This window comes from Rhea pennata, chromosome 5, assembly GCF_028389875.1.
Source record: "Rhea pennata isolate bPtePen1 chromosome 5, bPtePen1.pri, whole genome shotgun sequence".
Classification (NCBI taxonomy): Eukaryota; Metazoa; Chordata; class Aves; order Rheiformes; family Rheidae; genus Rhea; species Rhea pennata.
Window position 1 is genome coordinate 52,137,888 of NC_084667.1, and position 22,816 is coordinate 52,160,703.

General features: G+C 35.5%; 1 protein-coding gene across 5 annotated transcripts in view; it reads right to left on the reverse strand.

Annotated features, from left to right (window-relative positions):
- TTC7B (tetratricopeptide repeat domain 7B) overlaps positions 1-22,816 on the reverse strand; it is a 140,244-nt gene that overhangs the window by 94,199 nt on the left and 23,229 nt on the right. For all 5 annotated transcript variants that reach the window (XM_062577172.1, XM_062577174.1, XM_062577173.1 and 2 more), the window contains exons 4-5: positions 15,421-15,551; positions 8,758-8,879 (exon numbers count right to left, since the gene is read on the reverse strand). In XM_062577172.1, coding sequence (XP_062433156.1) covers positions 8,758-8,879; positions 15,421-15,551 — 253 coding nt within the window. The remainder of the gene's footprint in view (positions 1-8,757; positions 8,880-15,420; positions 15,552-22,816) is intronic.

Consider the following 22,816-nt stretch of genomic DNA (forward strand, 5'->3'; position numbering starts at 1 on the left):
AATTTCATAGAAGTACTTTATCTGTATTGAAAAGAAACTTAGGAAAAAATGAATGCAAAACTAGAAGGAAGAATGTGTAACCCAAGAGCGATTTTCTTTAGCATACTAAATTGAAGATATAGGAGGTCACACCAGAGGTTTAATATGAGGAGCGATGTAAACATGGAGAACTTCAGCAGGCTGAACACCTGCAGGGCTTTACAACTCGTCCTAAGGACGCAAAGGTCAGAAAACAGCAGCAGAAACCACGCGGAAGAAGTATGCTGAGATAAGGCACATGATTTTGAGCCACAAAAGAAGCACTGGGATCCATCAGTGAAAGAGTAACAGTTGGCAGAAGAGGAAAAGCTAATATAGGCCAAGTATTTAGCCCGAAACATTGCCGAGCAACAACACGGGAGGCCAAAGCCCGAGGGGCGCACGTGGCTCAGCCCTCAAGTCTCTCAGTGCCGATACAGGGGAAAAGAAAGGGGCCCTTTATTTTTTTCAATAAAGTCAAACCCGGGACAGCACTTGAAAGAGGGGGGATTCTCTGAAGAAAACACACCATCTTCCACAAATTTAAGTTACTTAAGTGCCTTTTACTTCTCAGTTAAGAATCTTATCCTTTTATTGACAACTCTTGTACTCACTATCAGATTGCTACATTAAAACAAAACAGAATGGAGGAGATTTCCTTTTCTCTCTTGCATTACAACAGCAGTTCTGAAAATGCTTACTAAACTCTCTTATTTTTTTAAATTAATCATAAACACTGGCATTTAACTGAAAATGTTAATTTGGAGAAAAGCATGGAAATGGAGACAAAAAAACTCCCCATAGTCATACTATATACAATTCATGTTATGTATTGTATCTGTAGTATAAGAAAAGCAAATGGAAACACTTAAAAAAAATATATGAGCAGAATTATTTATTAGTAATCACCATTGCTTATACTGCTCCTCTGCATACAGACTTCTGCAAGGAGCTCACCTGCATTCTTGAGCATGAGGTTTCCAGCAACACTTCTTTCAGGGAGGAGAGCATACAAAGACATCTAAAAGCCATCTTGCCGATGGTCTTATAAAAAAACGTCAGAGTAAAATGAGTCTGATCATTTCACTGCTGAGTTGCTTACCTTATGTGTGCCTGTTTGAATGTGATCTCTCATGCACTACTTATTTCCAAAGAAATTCAATTTTAAAATACCCACACAATAGTAACACAGGGATTTGACAGCAGTAAAACACAAAGGCATTAAAAAACAGTAAAAATTACCCATGCATATGCTCTACACTCATACACAAGAGAGAAAGAAAATGTGCAAGGGCATTTCTGTGCACTGGAGAAGTATTACCTTCTAGTTCTCATGCTTAAAATACAGTGCATAAGATGGGAATTCAGAAAAAGGTTGCTTGAGAAAAGCAGACCAACACTAGAAGGAAAATCTGGAAGGCAGAAGAGGAATGGTCAGATCTGATATATCTACTAAATTCAAATCATTTTATGGGGAAGTGTCCTATTTCAATACTAACCCCAAAATGCCTGTAAGTCAACAGAATGTTGCAAGCCCTCCTCAGCAAATATGCACTGTCCTGAGGGTTCTGTATTTCAAAAAAAAAAAAAAAAAAAAAAAAAAAAAAAAAAAAAAGAGAGATATGAAACTGGGAGATGGGAAGGGAGATTTTTCAGTATTCACCTAAAAACATAAGGGGAGCAAAGATTACCTGCCTTTCAATCTTCTAGGTGACTAGAGTTGTTGTAACATATACTGCATTTCCTAAATATTTAGGGTAGAGAGCTTTGATTCTTACAACCTTCAATTTAATCCTGATCTTGTCTTAAATATTCAGACTACTGCCAAAAGATTCCACAAAACAGGAAACTTTGAAAATTCTGCTTGGCTAGTTATACAGAAATCATTTGAGGAATGGACAATGAAAAAAAAATTGATGAATTGTGAAGTGCCATTAATTTCAATATTGAAGGAAAACAGAGCCGCAGTCTGCAAACACCTGCACGGTTTTAGCACTGCACCAGTGTTCTGCTCGTTGTACCAGCATATCGAGTTATTCAAAACTCATAATTTGATTGTTATGGCACTGCCTATAGCTTACAGTTAAGTGGGCTAGTCTTGAAGAGTCAAATACTGTAATTTGGTAGACCTTTGCAAAAAATAGCTTCATAATAATTATTACTATTTAAATCGAGATGAACCAGCCCCTTAGCACTAGTCTTTTTACAGTTCTGAACATCTAATTAATCACTCGCTTCTTCCAAGAGCCAGTTTTTTCGTCACCACTGTGACTGCAACACATGTGCTTACAGGCCCACCAGCTGCATCCTTTCCAGTGCAAACACACCCGAGTGTGTAGCAAATCCGCTACTACAGTGATGAAATTTAATACCAACTAGTCTTCCCACCTGCTATTTTTCTTTTTTCTTTCTTTTCTTTTTTTTTTTTTTTTCCCTACAGCAGTTCATGGGGTCAGTTAACATTTTTGGAGTTTAAACTGGCAACTTCCACCATTTTTAATCTGTTTAAGAACAGGATTAATATGAACAAAGAATTTGCATAATTAGTAACCGGTATTTCAAAATACTGAAATGTTAAACTATTACTGAATGTTTTAATAAAAATAGTGAATGGTACATTCATGGAACAAAAAATTCCTCTTGTTGAAAATAACTGTCATCATTTAGGTAGAGCAACTAACTGTTCTTTGAAGAAAAGTCAGTATCAATGAAAAGAAATTCAAAAGATTCTTAACTAGTTGTATGTTACTGCAGTTCACATTCTGGTGATGTGTCTCATTTATTGATATAGCTTATTTATTGACCACTGCTCATACAAAATCCAGGCCCCACACTTAATCAGAATTCGAATCTCCATCTTGGAGATATTCCAAACAATTGGCCGAGGCTTGAGTAAGCTGTTCAGAGCAGGGCCAGCTCAGAGCCAGGCTGTGGATAAGACGTCCTCCCAAAGTCCCTTCCGGCCTATATTATTCTATGAATCCTTACCTTGCAAGTTGCACGAAAAGGGAAAGAGAGGAAAGAAAGCAAAACCATGTGATGCCTGAAGCTCAGCAATCTTTAGAACAATGTCAAAGCCAGGAAATGAAATTTTTATATATATTGTACATATTTACATATATAAATATAAAAAGGCACACACACACACACACACACACACACACATATATATATATATATATATATATGCAAAAAACAAGCACTTTTGGAGGGGCAGGAAGAGGACACTAAATATTCCCTCTACAATTTAAGGCTACAAATATCATTTTCTGTGTTGCCATTATAACACAATGTGAAAAACAAAACCAGAAATTTGATGCTTGCAAACATGAGTAACAGCCATAACAAGCAAGAATCATAATTCTTGCTTATTATTTTTAGCTTTGGCTAAAAAAAAAAAAAAAAAGAAAAACAAAAACAAAACAAAAAAAAAAAAAACTAGGCTTATCTTCTCCAAACTGAGCTAGAGTCTGAATTACAACTGCATATTATTAAAGTCATCAATATTCAGAATTGATTTAGATACTAACATCCTTCTTTTAGATTGTTGTATAACAGTAATTACTACAAATGTTCTTGGAAATTAATTTGAAAAAAATGATTTTCACATGTATATTCAGCTTAGTCCTTCATGCAAAACTGATGATTTTCTATATGTAAATTTCATAGTGGAATTTTATTTTAAACTATTGAAGTTAAGGCAAGTCAGAACAAGTAAGCACACAACACAAGAAGAAGAAAAAAGACAAACTCCTCTTGACAGGTTATTTTATCTGAATCTGTGAGGAAATAACAACTTCCCCTCATGTCCAGACCTACTGTATTTTCCAATGAGAACTAACACAGTAAGAACAGAATCCTAAGTAAAGATGACAAAAGCTTCCGACATGAAACTGATATTTGAAACTAATTTTTCTTAGCCAAATAGTGATTATTGTCCTTATCTAGAATAAATTCTGGCTTAGTCTCCCACCTACACAAATATAACAAAAATTACCTCCATGATAAAGTTGTTTCCAAAACTGTAATTTCCAGTTTACTTTCAAATACAGCAGTGATATTTCATGTATCAAGAATGCTAAAATGCTGTACAGCATTTTAATGTTTTTGTATTTCATCTTTTTTCTATTTTTTGATTAAGGACCTACTTGGTTTGAGACTGATGAAGGGTATGCAGCAAGATCTGAACACGTTCAGAGAGTGATAAACAGCACTGTATTCTAACATGAGGGGGCAAAACGATGCCTCCAGAGCCTCCTGATATGCATTTATCCCGAGCATTTTCATAAATCCTTCTCCCAGATTTCATCACGGAAAAACTCCAGAGTAAGTAAACCATAGGAGTAGATGGGTAATAGAAGTACCAGTGGATCTTTCCATCCACTCTCCCTCACTAACCCAAAAGATGTATTTTTGCAAATGCCATGGAAGTGAGAAAAGGGAAATTAAAACAAAGAACTTACATATAGGTAAGTCTTTAAGACCAAGCACTCAAAGAAGTGACTGAAAATTGACTACAGTTCCAGAAAAAGGGCACAAACCAGTAGCAGCTGAAAGGGGAACAACCACAACAGTCAGACTGTAGCACAACATAAGGTGCTATGGAACTGTATTCTCAAAAGCTAAGAGATTTTTCTGGTCAGGTCTCATCCAATGATTAGTCTAGCAAGAAATCCAAAAGGCTCTTACCTCAAAGTTAAGGTTACTTTAAGAGTGCAGAAGTAAAATCTTCCTCTCTGCTCTCTCACTTTCTCCATTTAGTCCCTCCTCTTGTGTTGTGCTTGTCAAACATTTTGTGAGCCAAGAAAACTCATTTATGTGCAGAAGAACTACTACTTTTTTGTTGGATTAACTTGCTATTGGCAAAAAGGAAAGCTCTCACTATACTTTGTGAGGAGGACAGGAAAGGTCTGCCAGCACACAAGTACAGGCACTATGAGAACAGCAGCTCCGGTCCGGGTCCCCCAGGCTTTGCTCCAGCATGACGGAAGCATGAACCGTGATGCAGATTAGGCTAAATTGCAGCAGCAATATCCTTGGAGAGGATGCGAGTGACATAGAGCAGACACCACAACAGAGCTCTAAGGATTAGCTAAATTCATTTTCTACCTGATGGCCACCTGCTCTGGACTGCAACCAAAAATTTCTCTTGCTTTAAAAGCATACATAGCTAGTATTTTTCTACATATTGCTACCTCAAAAAAAAAAATCATTTACAAGTTAAGTTTTTCTGAAAGCAGGTTTATCTTATAACATGAACACAAAGCAAAGAAAGTAGTAGGACACAGGGATTACTGGGTACATAAAACTCTATCCTTTCTTTCTCAGGGGCATTTTACTTGAAAGTAGCTATATTAAAGTCTTAATGTCAAAGTTTTGTAGTTCATAGTTTTTCTTGGCACAGTATCAGGGCTTTGAACTCAGCCTTCAACTTGAGCTTACTAAACCAGAAGGAAGTTGTGTAATCAATCAGAAAAACATTTTAAATTATATATTTTAAATTAAAAAAAAATAGGCACATAAAGCCTATTTTTAGTTTCCAAAGAACTTTTTAACTTCTTTGTAATTCATTTCAAACTGAAGCCTTTCCTCTGCTCCCAAGTGAAATGCGAGCACATAGTATTTGAGTCTTTACTTAAATTCAGTACATTCTGGAAAAAAACCATTAATTTCAGATTTGTGTCTTAATAGAGCACTAAAGTAATGTTTTTCTGTTCAGCATGTGGCCACTTTTTTTTCTTGTGGATAATTGCTTTTCCATGTATTTTCAAATGCTGGCACTTAGCAGTTAGGCTTCAGAAATTTCAAACACTTTATAGTTTTTCATACATGATAATGCATACCTGTAAGATATTCACTTCATCCTCTACAAGAACTTACTTTCTTGGCTTAAAAGAAAATCTCTGCACAGTTAGTGAGCAAGGGGGCAATTTCAAGTGGATCAGCTGGCATTCTGGGTAAGCAGCAATCCTATTACTGACAGTATTAAAGTTGTCTTATCTTCTCTTTTAGTTTGCAACTGACTCATACGCCAAAATAGTACAATTTTTACAGCCCAAGCATTTTCACCTCTAGTGGAAGAAGCATAATTAAAAGCAGTGATTAATCAACTAGTCCCAAAACATGCAACAAATTTCACAGCAAAAGCCATTCAAACTAATTATTTCAACTCTCCAGCAGGTTGAACAGTTACGTTTGTTAGTATTTACTGGAGCTGAACTCGAGTCTTAAACACACACAAAAAAAACCCCACTTATCCACTTACTGTTATCCATTTACCCAACCATTATCATCAGATCCTATCAGCATGCTCTAATGCATAAATTAAAGCCATTACACTAGTTAAGATAAAAAGATAAACATTTGATCTGACTCAAAACACACCAGAATACAGTTAACTGAAAGTTACTTTTATTTCAGGATTTATTCTTCTTAGTTTAAGCCTCACTTCCTAACATACAGAAGGAAGGAATTTCATTGCACTGCAGTATGAAGCAGGTGGATTTAATCTGCCTCCAAAATCAGACATATTTTTCTCCTCCTTCTCCCCCACCACACACAAGCAGTTAAACTCTTATCAGCTCCCTGATCCTCCTTCATAGGATTCAAATCCTTTCAACATCTATAGTTTCAATTGCAACAAAGCTTATTTATAACAAATGTTTCAGTTTCTAAATTGCCTATCCTAAAGTTTCCTACACTTTGATAATGTTCATTTAATCTTTCCAATTATAGATTAAATTAAAATTTGAAGCATGTTGCTAAGCCTAATGGAAAGATCTTAAATCCGATTTCTAGATACCTAACACGAGGATAGATGCTAAACTCACAAATACAGTGAAGTAACTTTGGAAAAAAAAATGCGTTCAAAAGTATGCTGCAAGTTTGTCACTGTTAGAAAAAATATATTTCAACACATATACATATTTAAATAATTACAGTAGCTGTTCTGTGTTCAGTTTTGGTAAATTCAAGTTGAAAACAAAAAGAAGGAACCCAGGAAAGCAACAAAACTAGAGGCCTGGAAGCCTTGGAAGAACTGAAACGGGCTCCGAACTGAGGAAGAAGGCTAAAGGATACAGTGGCAGGAATATGTAAAATAGCGATTGGCACAGAATTATTTTTCCTAACACCTCATTTCCTCTCCCACCAAGAAGAAATTATAATTAAAAATATAATGCAGAATTAACTTGTAAGGTACAAGCAACCATTGTAATAAAGACTGAAAAAAACTGACTATGTATTTACACAGGAATTAACACTAAGTTTTCCTGTGTAGGACTAAAGCATACATGGACTATAACCAACCTTCTTTCAAAGCTTATACCAGACCAACTAATATCATCTAGAAAAACAAAATAAACGTCTCTATAGGCTCTTCTATCTATAACTCACTGCACAACTGGGGGCCAAGAGGGAGAGAGGGGCTGATTTATCTTACTCTGCCTTTTCCAATATTGAGTGCTCTTAGGCACAAAATGTAATTGTTAAACAGATCATTTCCATTCCTGACCTTCAATCAAAATTCTTGAAAAATATGGAATTTTCTTTATTCCGTACCGTAATGGCAACTGAGATGCTTTCAATATTTGTCTTTCAGTTATCTTTCTACAGGCATAAAAAACAGTAACTTTATTTTTAGTTCAAATTTTTCATTTACCAGAGCTTTCAGAACATTCCACTCCTCCCACAATTAGATGATGAAAACAGAATTAAAACATAATTCTCGGATCAAGCATTATTTGGCACTACTTCATTACTTTAACAATGAGATTTCTACAGTTCAGTGACCATTTCCACGGTGATATGTCTGAACAATTTCAAAACTTGAAGGTCTTTTTGTCAACCAACCATCTCTGCTAAAACTACATCAAAATCTCGAATTCTTTACAGACACTGCATGATTTTCCTTCATCTTGTGCTTATGTATTTGAAAGCGTAACATTTTTGGTACATCAAAAATGTCAATATCAAATATCAAAAATGCCTATCAAAAGCGCCAATATTTCAAATCAAACCATGTTTCCTTACAAAGTAAGAAATACTGCAAACCAATTGTTAAACAACTGTTTTCAAAAACAAATGTCAGAAATGTACTTAAAAACCTTTGTGCTAAGTTTCAAAGCTCTTAAAAATGAATAGAGGGTTGTATTCCTTTTTTCATTTTCTGTAATGTCTGGATTTTTAGATATTTAATAGAAGCCTTTTTCTAACAAATTATGAACCTCCCATGCAGAGTCTAAAAGGATCTACAGAGTAAAGACAATAGAGATTGCGTGTATACATACTGTTGATCTTCATGTACATTTATCCTGCAGCATAATGTTAAAATAAGTGATAACTGAAGAGATTTGGAGAAAAAGTTACAAAATCAAAATTATAAAAATCAAGAATTGCAGTTTGCTTTCATTCACTTTCTAAGAGTATCTACCAACAAAGGATAAGAAAATACCTTAAACTTGTAACTACTCCTTGAAATTCAAGTTCTCATATTTACTAAAAAGTAAAAATATTAAGTTATTTGGTTCATATGCTTTCATCAAAAGATTTAACAAAATTTAAATAAATACAGTATGGAAAGTCTCAGTATTTCAATCAAAACGTTACTGCCTTTTTTAATAAAAAGGCCATAATCCCATGATCCCATAATCCACAATTGCTAAAAACAACTATGCCCAGTAAAAAAAATAAAATAAAATAAAATAAAACACATCCAAGAATACGTAAGTCAGATCTTACCCATTCTTGAAATACAAAACATGCGCTCTTTGAAGTCCTGTTTCCAAGAAAAAGCCAAGTTCTTGTTCCTGTGCAGCGGGTCCTGGCTTAGGGCTCCTGTTTTGTATATTGGTATTAATTACCTATAAGAACAAAAGTAGTAAAATCATATTTAGCATATTCAGAAAAAAAAAAACCTCAAGTTCCATGAAGTTTTATACAGAAGCTTATACTTAAAATTGAAGAAATCTTTTTTAAAATTGTAGGCAGTTGATAGTAGAATATTTCAATTTCTAAGAAAAATTTTATAAGACATTTTCAGAAGTTTCTGAAGACCAGTATACAAAAGAGAACTGTACAACAAAACATTTGCAGCTGTATTCAGCAGCAGAAGCTGATGGCATTCAAAATCTAAAACCCTTTTAGATTAGGAAAGGCTACTACAGAAAACAGTAATAAGCTTAAAAGTGAAATCAGGAGAGGATTTCCAAAAAATAACTTAAAGAAATATTTTTTTTTATTAAATTAACATTCTATTTGCTGTCTCAAAATGGAGAACAATAGCTCTCATACTCATTAGACAGTCTACTAGCCACTAAAAGACAATAGTTACAAAAAACACAAAACAAAACAGGCAAAGAAAACACAGAAAACAATAAAGCCTCACATCACTTGCAGCCAAAACATAAGAGGAAATGAATTTTACAAACACATTTGCCGCATTTTTAAAACTACGTTAGAAGACAACAAAGCATAAAACGGTTGGCATATCAGCAGCTGTAACATCACTTAAACCTTTTCAAATAAAAGTGCACAGTACAGTTTGCTCAGAGGCAGATTCACTTTCAGTTTTTGAATCATCTCTAAAACTGATTCAGATGAAAAACTTGCATGCATCCAAAAGAACACTCACCCTGGGCAAACCATTATTAACACAATATTAAAACAAAACAGAAACTAACAACAAAAAAATCACAAAAGGAAACCAAAAAAAAAAAAAAAAAAAAACCACTGAGCACAGGCTGACACACATACACACTGTCGTTCCTTGCAGCTACTGCTGAAACATTTTGCATTTATGAAGACCTCTATTTGAGCTTCTTTCAAAAACATATTTCTTCACTTTCACAATATAAGGAAGACACAAAAAGACAAGACGTTAACATTGTTTTAATTTCAGGAAAAGGAAAGTAATCAACTGTTCATCAAAACACTTGTTTTGGAGGAAATTTACTTTTCAAAGGAGAAATATATAGCTCCATGTCAAAAATTAAACGGGATGAACACCCCCAACAAGCCATCTTCTCAGCTGTCAACTTTCTCAAAAAACTGTATTGATATGGTGATCAGGCAAAAATAGGACTAGACTACCACCACCAAATTCAGTAGACACAGGAAAAAATTACTTAAAGTTTGCACTGTACAGTTTTATACACAATCCTTATAGCACAGTTTCATTTGAACCACTCTATTTCCAGCATTCCAGATATTGTTGGGTAGGTGCTTCCATCTCAGATGTGTGCAAAGGGAAATTCTATGGATTCAGAAATAAATTTTAAGTTACTCACTGAAAAGCAAAATATAAAAAAGCATGTTATATTGCAGGGCAATAAACACAGAAGTATAACCAAAGGCATTAGAGAGTAACTTTTTCTGGCTGTCTGTTGCGAGTTGCCTATACAGAAGTTATTCCGATGAACGTTATTTGAGCTGAAACACACTAACTCTTATGTCTAACTCCAGTGGAAACAAAGAACAGCAGCACCGTCTCCGTCTTCCCTTGCTTTTCCACAGGACAGCAAAGCGACAATAAATATGAACGTACGTTCTCACTGCTCAAGATATCGGAGTAGAAAGAGCTTGACCACCTCAAGCTGTTACACACACACGTTCTACCCAGTACCGCAGGTTTGTGTGTGCAGCACTACAGCTTCGTAAGGCAGCTCTAACTGGTTTGGGGGTCGGGGGATATTTTATTTTTGGTTTTTTTTAATGCAACAAACAAAAAGCCACTGGAAAAGAAACTGTCAAGATTTACAGGAGGTTGCCTTTGAATAGTCATGGGGAATTTTAGGGAGATCAGATGATCAAGTTCAGTAATTTCCTATGAAACTAGTCTTATTGACAGCTAGGGAGTTGTGCTTATTATTTTATAGCTAATCACCATGACAGAACAGTCAATGCTGATTAAAGTACTGTTATAATTTGGGAACGTGAATGAGGCGCAACTTCCAAATGTGCTGCAAACTCAATTTAAACTTGCAGTGAAAACAAGTTTCAATTTCTCCAAGATGTTTTAGGTTTGGAAAGTTCTTTAACTTATTTTTTGAAAAAGTAAGGGAGGAAGACCAGGAAGAAAGGAAAGGGGGTGTACATAGTCCTTTAAGGAAAGATCAAAGATCTTACAAAAAAACTCCCCACCAATTAAAAGTATTATTTAAACATACGTTCAACAGTTATTCCAACAGAGATTAAATAGGACATTGGGTTTTTTCCCCCCATCTCTTAGAACTGTGTACTTATTTACAAAGCAATGTGAATGATCTTTTTTTTTTTTTTTCCTCTTCACATTGTTTTCTTTCCCTGTCCTATTGCTTATGTCTCCCTATCTGTGTAGGGAATGAGGACTACACCATGACCCTGGATCAGGAGCTGCAGTTCTTCCGGCCCTCCGAGGCTCAAGCAACTCCTCCCTCGGGGCTTCCTAAGGAACACCACTTCGACCTCTCTGGGTGTCCTCCCCTCAGAGCTTTAGATCCCTCTGCTTAGTGAAACCCTGCCAGCTCCCTCATGCTCTGACTTTGTCTTTTAGCAATGTAGAAAACCTTTTCCACTCAAATGCACATTTTAATGAAGTTATTTTAGATTTACAGCAGAATACTTGAAATCAGAACGGGGAATAAAATAGTTCCATAGACAGGGATAAGCATCCCAAGAGATGCCAGTATAATCACTTCAGCAGAAAATGTCAACACACACATTGTAGATTCAGATGGCTAATTACTGAAATCTAGCCTTAAACTTTATGGTTGTACCAATATCAAACTCAGACTATTTGTTCATTAATAGCAACTACTAGATGTAATGTTACAAGTTCTAAAGTGCCACTGGAGATTTCTCAGGAGATTTTCATATTGAAACGCATGTATTTCCCCTTTTCCTCAACAGAAATAATTCCCCTCTTGAAGAAGAAATATTCTTCCAGATTTTTTTGCCCAGCTTACAGCATGTTGAGACTCTTCACTGCCATCAAAGAAGAGAAGTCCACTGACCTAAGCCATTCACCCTAATTAAAAATTTTCTGGTTTAGCAGGTACCTCTGGAAAGTCAGCTGCACACACCCAAACTGTATCATAGACACCTCCAGATGAGGCTGGTCATGGTAATTAAGGCCCATGTGCAGTCTGAGCACAGACACCACATAGTTTGAGCCAAGGTATGCTCTAATAAAATTGACCTTTCTCCAAACTGGCCTGTTACCCAGGCAGACCATAACTGTACGGAGATGGCAATGCCCTTCACCATTCAAGCCACTTTATATGTCAGGAAGTCTAGCCTCAGAGACATAGAAGTTTATTAAAACAAGAAATAAAAATGTACATACTCAAGCAGATAGAATTTAGCTGAAACTACAATCAGAAATATCTTTGTGGGGGGGGGGGGGGGGGGAGTGTAACCATCCAGAAAGAACAGAGAACAAGGCTGGTTAGGCATCAGTTACTGCCACCAGGAATAAACTTTTCAAGGACAACTGTCAAACAGTGGGCCTGAGGACTGCAAGCAACAAGTTCGTATCTCACTAAGAATCAACAGGGTTTACAAGTCTTAAGTAATCCTTAAGAGTCAAGGATAAGAGTGCACAAGCACAAATTGACCATCTCTCACTAGATCCTCCATGAGACAGTCCAGGATAAGTAAGATTGCGTTTAGCAGATGACAAAGACATGCTCAGCCAGGTAAGCAAACTTTCTCAAGCCATCCCTCACACAAGAGGAACAAGGGAATTCTGGTGAGAGAGTTGTTCAATATCCAAGCAGTGGGATATTGACAGTGGGATGACATAAGAGTCCAGAGCTGTGTGCCAACTGGTTATTGGCACAGGGCACAGACCTAGGTCTTCGCATTGACATATGAAAAAGGTTCCATTATCACAACTTAGATTTTCATTCACTAGCTTCTGAGGTTCCTGAGATACAAAACCTTCTTCTGAAAGCAGATTAAACACTGAATACTGAAGTACTACATTCAGCTTTCTTCCACAGTTCCCTTTTTCAGAGCTCAGACTCCAGTTTTGTTGCTCAATCCTTGCAAGACAAGCTAAATCAGTGAGTGGTCAGCAAAAACTTGGAGCTACAGTTTCTTCAAGCCTTCATTGGAAGCTCTTTTGAATTGCTTAAAAGTAGAAATAAGTCTGTTCTTATCTGTAGGTCAAGATGTCAAGCCAAACTTATGGAAGGATCAAGGACAGACAGACAAATAAATTCAGTCTTGGCTGACAACAAAGAAAACCTTTGTAATTTTAGTTCATGCTTTCAAATTAAACCAAAAGTTTGAAAGAATGACAAATGGATTGTCTATTTGTCATTCACCCCAATTAAAGCAGCAGCTGAGAGAGTCTGCTATTGAAATTCTGCAACTTGAACTTCTAGAAAAGTCACGTTGCAATGATACTCATTACAATGCAAAACAAAACAGTACTGGTAAAAAAGCCAGTATGTACATTTCTGGCAGAAGAACAGAAGAGAAAACAATTAAAAATTTGAAGTTTTAATAGTCAAAGAAGTAATCAACATTGTTAAAAACCAAATTTCTAAAATAAAGCGGCGTGCCTTCTATATCTGGAATCTAAGAGAAGATGGGAAGGGCATCAGGCATTTATTTACTAAGTAGAAGACAGGAAGACATGAATACACTTTAGAGAAAGAAATCCCAAGATAATGGTTCCAGAAGTTCTAAGACATTGATACCCCAAGCCAATGATTCAAAAATTTACAGTCAGTTGGTGTGGTTCTTCCTTACAGTCACCTGTTTACAAACAAGAAGCCTAACTTTAAACTCTTCAGAAATCATTCCTCTATCCATAGAACAGAGAAACAAATCAAAGAATAACTTACCTAAGATTCTGCAAAGTTTCTTGAAGGTTACATTTTCTCTAACATTAAAAAGCTCAGAAATACCAACTTGCATCAATAAAATACTAGGTTTCCAACATAGCTAGTACCTCAGCTTTATGAGTAACTTTCTACTCACATAAAGTGCTTTCAATATATAAAAAGCACAGTAACTTTGTAGTTCAGATTCACATATAGACAACTGTCTCTTTAGGAAAAAAATGCAAGAAGTAATTTTAACAGTAACTGTAGCTTTACAATGAGTAATACAAGATCAAGCTAAAACTACAAATGGACTTAAGTTCAAGAACATCTTTTCACTCAGTGCACATATCTGTTGAAAAACCTTCAACAGTAAATATCTACTATATCTTAACAGAGAATATAGTTACTAATCTGTCAGAATTTCTGTAACTCTTTCCACAAGAGAAAGGGTTGTGTAGTAAATCTTTGTACTATATACCCACAACTAGGGCTACTTTTAGAGATAACCTTCTGCTTACTGTTTTGGGAATAACAACACTAAATTATACATACAATATTGAACTACTTTAACTCTGGAATGTACAAATTGATGAGTTGTCAATACCAAGTATTCACTTCAGAAAAATGATGAACTTTCATTCTGCCATTGCCTGTCCAAGATAAAGTAATATCAGTTAGCTTACATAAAGAAAATTTATATAGCCCCATAAATAGTACTGTTGTCATCTGAAGGTTTTTTGGTAGTTTGTACAGGAAAAGCCTCTCTATTTCCAGGTAAAGGAAGATGGGAGGGATATTAAGTTTTGAAATGGTACGAAGATGAAATCAAACATTCAGACTGATTTCATTTATAGAACTATTCAAGATTTATCTCATTTCAATTAGATATGTCTTTTAAAACCATAGCTTTATTTGGCTATCATATCTGGAACCTTTTTCATTGTCCTAGGATTGTGCTTATTAATTGAAGTGAGCATACTTTCAGTTACTATTCTTGCTGCACCACTGATATGTCAAGCTTCTTGCGGAAGGATACAAAGTTATTTCAGAATTTCATCTGCAAGGAATTTTATAAGGAGGATTTAAGAGCAGTTAAATTATTGGCTCCAGATAAACATCAACAGGATCAATTTTTCATCTCCGCAGTTATTTTGCTCATTTCATTCTTTGCCTTTTCACAGATGAATTGCTAGAAAGTCTTTTTAGTTTTAGAAAGATTTTTTAATAATTACCTGAAATGATACATATACATATATGCAAATACATACATAATACACACATACTGAAAGATATCTTAATCCCATGTTCATAAACAAATTACCACAGGGTAACAAGAGGCCACAGATGTGCATCCTGAATGCACATAATAGTTCAGAGAAGCTTTGTTCCTTTTGAGACTACTGGCACTATCTTCCAAGAGGTCAAAAAGCAAAAGCAGTCATAGTGACAGGTATTACCCAATAATAAGGGTGTACTGAAGTCCTGAGAAAAGTCCTTTTAGTTGAATACAAAGATACTGATCACATCACATCTATGAAAGATGAACCATGCAATTCTTCAACAAAGAAAAACAATTATCCCAGCTTACCCTTTCTATCTCCTGAAGGTACAGGAGAGCAATATCCCCAGCCTTCTCATAGCAAGTAACAATTTCTTGTTCACGGTCCACATGAAGGTTGCTAGCTGAAGAAGAAATGGGCAACTTCTCAAGACAGAGACCTGAAAACAGAACATTTTGAGAAGGTCCATTAAAAAACTAATGTCATATAATACTACATTTGGATAATAGTCCAGACCAAGCCCCACTTCAATCAGGGGAAGAAACAAAAATCTATAGCAAAACTTAAGAAGGTACGCTCCTCTAATAGGGACGCTACAAAAAATGAAAAAACACAACCCCTCCTTTAAAAGGCCACAAAAGAAGCAATTCTTAGCAGTTTTAAAGGGACATTAAGAGAGTCTACACAAGAAATGCTGAGAGTCTTTCTGTACTATTTTTCAATTACAGCATGTATCTTCACTTTTCTGAAGTGATCACAGAAATCAAGGTAAAGTGAGAAAAGGCACTCAAGGTAGTACTAATCGTGAAGGCAGAGGCACCTGTAAGAACATATACATTTTCAAGAAATAAGAGGTCAGGAAGTGTAATTTTTGTATTTAAGCCTTCTGTTAATCAGTCTCCTCTCTTCAATTTTCAACTCACATGTATCACTACCCTTTTACAACAGACCTGTGGGACTCCTTACATTACCCATCATGTACGTTATTCATCAAATATTCATTCAATGATCAATGAACTGTTTGCTATCTATTTACCTTACTATTTAGTTCCACTCAGTGAACATATGATTAATAACATGTTAAAATAAAAGGATTAATACATCCTCTGCAGGAGGAAATCTCTAAATATCTCTTGACAAATAATTTCAATTTTTTTTTTCTGTTAAGACAACAGAAAGACAACAATTAGTACAGCTTCAGGAATCCAGACATGACCCTTATTCTGTTCTGGTCTACTTTGCTAAGGAACAAGATGGGAGAGCCAGTGAAAAATGGCTTTCAAATTGCCTTCCACACGCACCCTCGTAAGATCTGTCATTGAGGACAGACACAGCACAACATACCATGGAGACAGTAAATGCTTTAAGCCATAGAATAACTAGGAGAAATTGCTGTGACAGATATAGAAAGATATCAATGCCCACAAAACAACCCAATACAACCAACTTTAGGTACAGCCAACTAATGTAAGAGGTATTTCTCTCCCATCAAGGTGAAGTAGTCTTTTTGCCTTGGGATTTTATTAGACACATCCAATAAATATATTGTCTGAAGCTCTGAGGACAAGAAAATATTTGTCTAAAAACAAAACCCACCTCTAATCAATACCATCTCCTAAACAAGCCATTTCCATTGCAGTTATTTTCAAGACATTTAGAAAAACGTAGCTGGAAAGGACAGAGAGCACTAATCCATCTATCTATCCCAGGTATCAACCTACCCTGACAGACACTGGTCTAACCTGTTCTTAAAAGCCTCCCATGACAGGCATATCTTGGCTTTCCAAAGCCATTTATTGTAGAGCTCAACTCTTACCGTTAAGGTTTTTTCCTAATATTTAAGTCTCCTTCCCTAGATACATAACTTCTAGTTCATTTCACAGAGAGATTATTCCATGCTTTACAAAACCCTTTTTCAATATTAATCTAGAGAATATTAATCTAGAGAGAGAGAGAGAGAGAGAGAGAGAGAGAGAGACATGGTTGCAATAAAGAACTACTTTCTTGTATCATGATTCCCTGACAGCTGATCATTTTTATATTCTCTGGACTCCCTCCAATTGATTATACCTTTCTCAACTCATGGTGCCAAAACTAGACATCCTGCTCCACCTGCAGCCTCAACAACATTGAATAAAGTATCCTATATACTATATCCTATATTATATCCTATATAAAACTTTTTATGTAAGTCAGCACAATCTCAGAGCCTTTTTGTGCAGCAGTAAAAGCTTTTCATTTATGATGTGCAACATATCAGATCATATTCCATTAAACACCTGCCTCATCAGTAAACCCCATATTATATTATTTGAATAATTATTTGTATTTGAAGTGTAGCACCTTCCACAGGTTCTTACTTCTTACTTCCTGTCAGTAGTATTCTGATCCTAAAGTGCCTACAACCCCTCTCACACTTATATAATTCACAGTTTAAAAGAGCATGCTCAGTTCATCATCCAAAGTTTTGAGTGTCTATTCCTGGAGGAAAATAAAAATAAAAATAGCATTTAGTGATATATTGGACAGATGCCTGTAGAATGCCACATAGTACCAAATTCCAGTTTGGAGAACAGTCTACGAAGAAATTTCTGTCCATCAATATCATAAGGCAGGGACAGCATGTTTTGTTTGAATTACATTAGTTTTCTTACTAAAATACCTTGGAAAGACACAGCCATGGTATCTAGCATTCATTCAATGAACTCAAACTATTAAATATTTATAAATTTCAGATTCTTTCAAACTATCTATCAAGTTTCAATATCTTCCTGTAGAAGTTACTATGGTTCACTTATATGCAAAATATTAAGTTATATTTCTGGCTCAAGAGGATGCCTTAAGTCTGTATCAGAGCATAGTGGCCACCATTATCCTCCAGTTTACTGTTTTACCAGTACAAACAACTTATAACTAGATATATAACTAGCAAATCAAGCTATAGGTTAAGACAAAATCCCCAACTCTGCTATTTACTGCTTCATTAAAGACAAAATAAAACTTAATATATTTTTCAATATATTGAAATATAAATAATAAATAAATATATAATTCAATATATTTGAAGCACAGCAAACATACAAGCAGACTGTCTCTCAAAGACCTGCTAAATCTGCATATGGACACTAGATTCTTCTGACTTTGTGGTTTTAGCCTAACATATTTCTAAAAATTAACTGCATACGGAAAAAAAAAAGTCTAGAGTAATTTATCCTAATCTGCTTTAGTTCTTCATCAAATAGTAAATATTTATTTTTTGCTATATGTCATAAAAGCAGCAAGATTAGACTATACAAAAAGGTCTGTTATCCTGCTATGACAGTGGCCTTGAACTGACCCATTCATAGGATCTAAATGAACAGTAGGTGCTGTACAGAAAGTTTGCAGTGTCCTAGGCAAGCATCTTCAAGCTCTGAGATGACCATACCCTACAATAAATGAGCAACAATGAAAAGATCAAATGACTGAAAGCATCAGATAGCTGGTAAGTGGATCACACCTCCCCATCCCTTCGATCCCATGACACAAGCAGCAAGTACCCGATAGAAATCCTACACTACGTACTGCTCAGCTGGCTATCTGTGGATTTGACTGGGATTTGTTATTTATATTTTTATACTTTAAAGCCACAATAAAAAAATCTTAATCTGAAAAGCTCGATATAAGAATAGTCTCTTATTTTTAGCTGCAAATTTTAGAGTGTTAGTTTTCTTTGAGAAGCTTTGTTAGAATTTCGTACTTCCCTTCTGCATTATTTAATGGAATCCCTTCATTAGAATACAGTATTATTTCTCAAAACAACTTTAATATACATCTAGTACTCACTGTAGTTTTGTTGATATCTTTATTACAGCAGGTGAAAGTATGCATTTTTTAAAGCATGCAACACCTAGGAGCAGGAAGTTCATCTGAGGAACTATCCTGAAACCACCACTGAACAGGATGGGTCAGATACCAACATAAAAAAACACAAATAATGTAGAAGAAAACTCCCAAGAATACCTTAAATGATCACTTCTGAAACAGGTTAAAATTAAGAGTCCCTTCACACTCCAGATTATCCATCATCCATGTGTTTTCTTAAATACATCAGTTGATAAAGCAAGAGAATGTACTGAAGTTCCTAAAAGTATTTTTACTTGAAATAGATACAATACAGCAATATAGCAGTAACAATCACATAACTGGGATTATGTGAATACGTAATAATCACATATTGCTCACTGCTTCCTAAGAACACTGAAACGATAAAAAGTGTCTTGAAATAGAAGATTATTAGATTAGGCTCTTGAAAAAAGAATAAGCAAGAGGTAACACACAGAATGGATAATCATATAAATTTTAAAGAAATACGTATCCCCCTCAAATACCTGAAGACTTATGCATATACTTAGACAGGTCAGTCCTTTGTTCCTACACCTGCAAGGAGGAATCTCTGCTTTTCCCCTTGCCCCAGAATGATAGATTTCCTTATTTAAAAACTTCTCTGAAATATTAAGAAAAGAGATGCATGTTACTGCCACGTAATATTATTGTATTAATGTATAGGTTATAGCTATTGGTTTACTTAATCTTTATTAATATTTACTCTAAATACGTTCTGCATTCCACTATATCAGGCCAGTTGCTATCACAAATTAACTTTAATATTCATGGCTTTTAAGTTTAAGCCCTTCCCAGTCAAAATCACCTTGAAGTAAAAGCTTCAAACAAACTGGGTCAGTTTTATTTTGGGAAGACATTTATCTCACATGTATCTAGTCCTGATATCAAGCAAGATGACTCCTGAGGGGAAAGCAAGCGAGAAGCAGTGAAATGAATACGAGTCCACAGCACTTAAGTTTACATGTTTTGCAAAGCAACTCTAAAATTGCTTGTCAAAATATAGAGTAGAACAGCAACAAAAAAGTATCTAGCAAGAAAAAAAAAAAGTGTGATATCTAAAATACCTGATAACTGGCAAAGGTTTTCTTTAAGTCTTTGAAAACTTTATGAAGTTAACCATATTTTGTAAAAAATTCAGAAAGCAAACAGTGGGTAACTTTACCATATATTCCCCCGATGGCATTCTTGTGACTATGGTCACATTTAAAAAAAAAAAAAAAAAAAAAAAAAATAAGAACAAGATTATGCTAAGTAAACTTTCACATATTACAGAAACAATATAAAACCAAACCAACTCTACCATCACACACCCATGCACCGACTACCCAGCAAAGAGGACTCCTCAGTAAGAATTTTTAAGAAGTCTCTGTGAAACAAATTTGCTTATTCTCAAATAAGAAACAGCTTTTATGTTAAAGACAATAACAGTAATTAATTTTCATTTACCAACCACTAAAACAAGAACTCCCCCAAACTATAGTTTCTTCAGGAAACCGGATTAACAAATATGCCCATTTCATTACACAGGCAGAATAAAACAAAAATTACTCAAAGATCAAAAGGCCACAGCAGAGCCTAAACCTTTACCATGTATGCCTACCGCCTAGGTAATAGGAAGCTGTTTCACTGCTGAAACTATTAAAATATAATCAGGTTGACAAAAGTATATCATATTTGATATATCATTTTGTACCCAAGATTTTTTCCAAGGCGCCAGCCAGAACCTTGTCTGTTTACCACTAAACTACATTAGACCACAAATAATAACAGATCCTACGGTTTACCTACTGTTTTCGGTACTCAAGTCAAACAACACAGGAAAAATAGTGAAGACTTTCTTATGTAAGCAAATAAGCTTTTGCATGACGGAGAGGAGAGCACTGCACCATAGACAAAGATTCCTCTGTTTGATTCCAGTTTCCCCTAAACAGGTATCTAAAATCCTACTCTGTCTGAGTATACAACATTTAATTATCCCTATATGAGATACAAAACAAGGATAGAAAGTGTTCCAATGCTGTAAAATTCTTCATCTCCTTTTAAAGGAGATGAATATTTAGCTTAATACATTTAGATGAAGCAATTAAGTAGAACATGACAGACATTTATCAGTAATTTTTAAAGAAAAAAAAAATGAAACAATTGCTATCCAGGAATTCCTATGGTGCATTTCCGAACTTAGAAAGGACATTACTAATTCTGCTTAAGGAATTTAGGCAGGGTCTTATTTCTTATTTTATTTATTAGAAGTCATCAACCACAGATTGTGACTTGTTTGTAGAGCATTTCTTCAAAAGTAATGTACTTTTTTCTATCTCGATTCCCTATAGTATTTCGGCAGTAACGTCTATTAAAAAAAGAAGAATAAGGGAAAGCCAAATGAATGATACACAAAGATTAAGAGGAAAAAAAAAAGGAAGAAACATATTAAGCTATGGCTTACTTATCAGTTATTACAAGCGCACTATTTTAGTCCAGACTGTCTATATCTCTAGACAATCTTCAGAATTATTTCTCTGCTTTTCTCTGCATAAAAACAATTTCTCTGTTTAAGTGCCTTATAACACCCCCACCCATCCACCTCCTAAAAAGGCCAAGATGACACAGGAAAAATCTCCAGCAACTGTTAGAATACATTATCTCCTCCCTGGCTAGTGTCACGCTCAATTAGTTTCTAGAAGAGGCATCAGAAAGGAGGATAATACCCTCTTTTCTCAGCAAACCTGAATCTAAGGAAGTTGCTCTGGCGAGCCACCCATACGCAGACTAGTCAGAGAATTAAATCGGTTCTAGATGAAGTCCAGAGCACCACTTCACAGAACTGAAGACAGTATTTTACCATAACATGCTCATCCTGTAGCTATATTTTTGCATTACTATAGCTTTTCTAATACCATAGATGCACTAGTTCTTCAAAACATTTCAAAGTTCCTCAAAGTTAAAAAGAAAATGGAAATTATAAGTTTCTAATGGCAAGAACCATCTTATCTTTTCTGAAGTAAACACTTATTAATCCAAGCAGTACATAAAAGCATAACAATATTTCAACGCTGGTTTGTTACGTTATCTGAGATTGTACAAAGATGATGAAGGGACTGGAGCATATCTCATACGAGGAGAGGCTGGGACTGCTCAGCCAGGAGAAGAGAAGGCTCCAGGGGAATCTTATCAGCATGTATAAATACCTGATGGGAAGGTAAAGACAGAGCCCAACTCTTCTCAGTGTTGCCCAGTGACAGGACAGGAGACTACAGTCATAAACTCAACCCAGGAAACTCCATCTGAATAAGAAAAACCTCTTCTTCTGTGAGTGTGGTCAAACACTGGAACACGTTGTGGAGTCTCCATCTTGGATATTCAAAACCCAACTGGATATGGTCTTGGGCAACCTGCTGTAGCTGACCATCCTCGTGCCAGAGGGTTGGGCCAGATGATCTCCAGAGGTCTCTTTCAAGCCCAGTCATTCTGTCGTTCCGCAAGGACTGACAACGACTGATCACATTTTTCCTCTGAGAGTTCTTAAGAGCACAAAATACTTACTACCAGAAGAGATCAGTATTGTCACAGATGCATTTGTTTCAAGAACTATGTGTCAACCAACACTTATTCTACAGTACTGCCCTTTGCCTGACAAGTAATTTTTAGAAAGGCGGAAAAAGCTCAAGCGAGAGGTAAGAGCTGGGGAAAGAACTGATAACTGTAGCAGATCTCAGAGTAAGCGAACCTCTGATGAATGCTCCGCAAAGCGGAAGAATACACACTAGTACATTGAGAGGTCATCAAGGTAGCTGCTTACTCAGGAGAAAAGTGTTGGGTTAA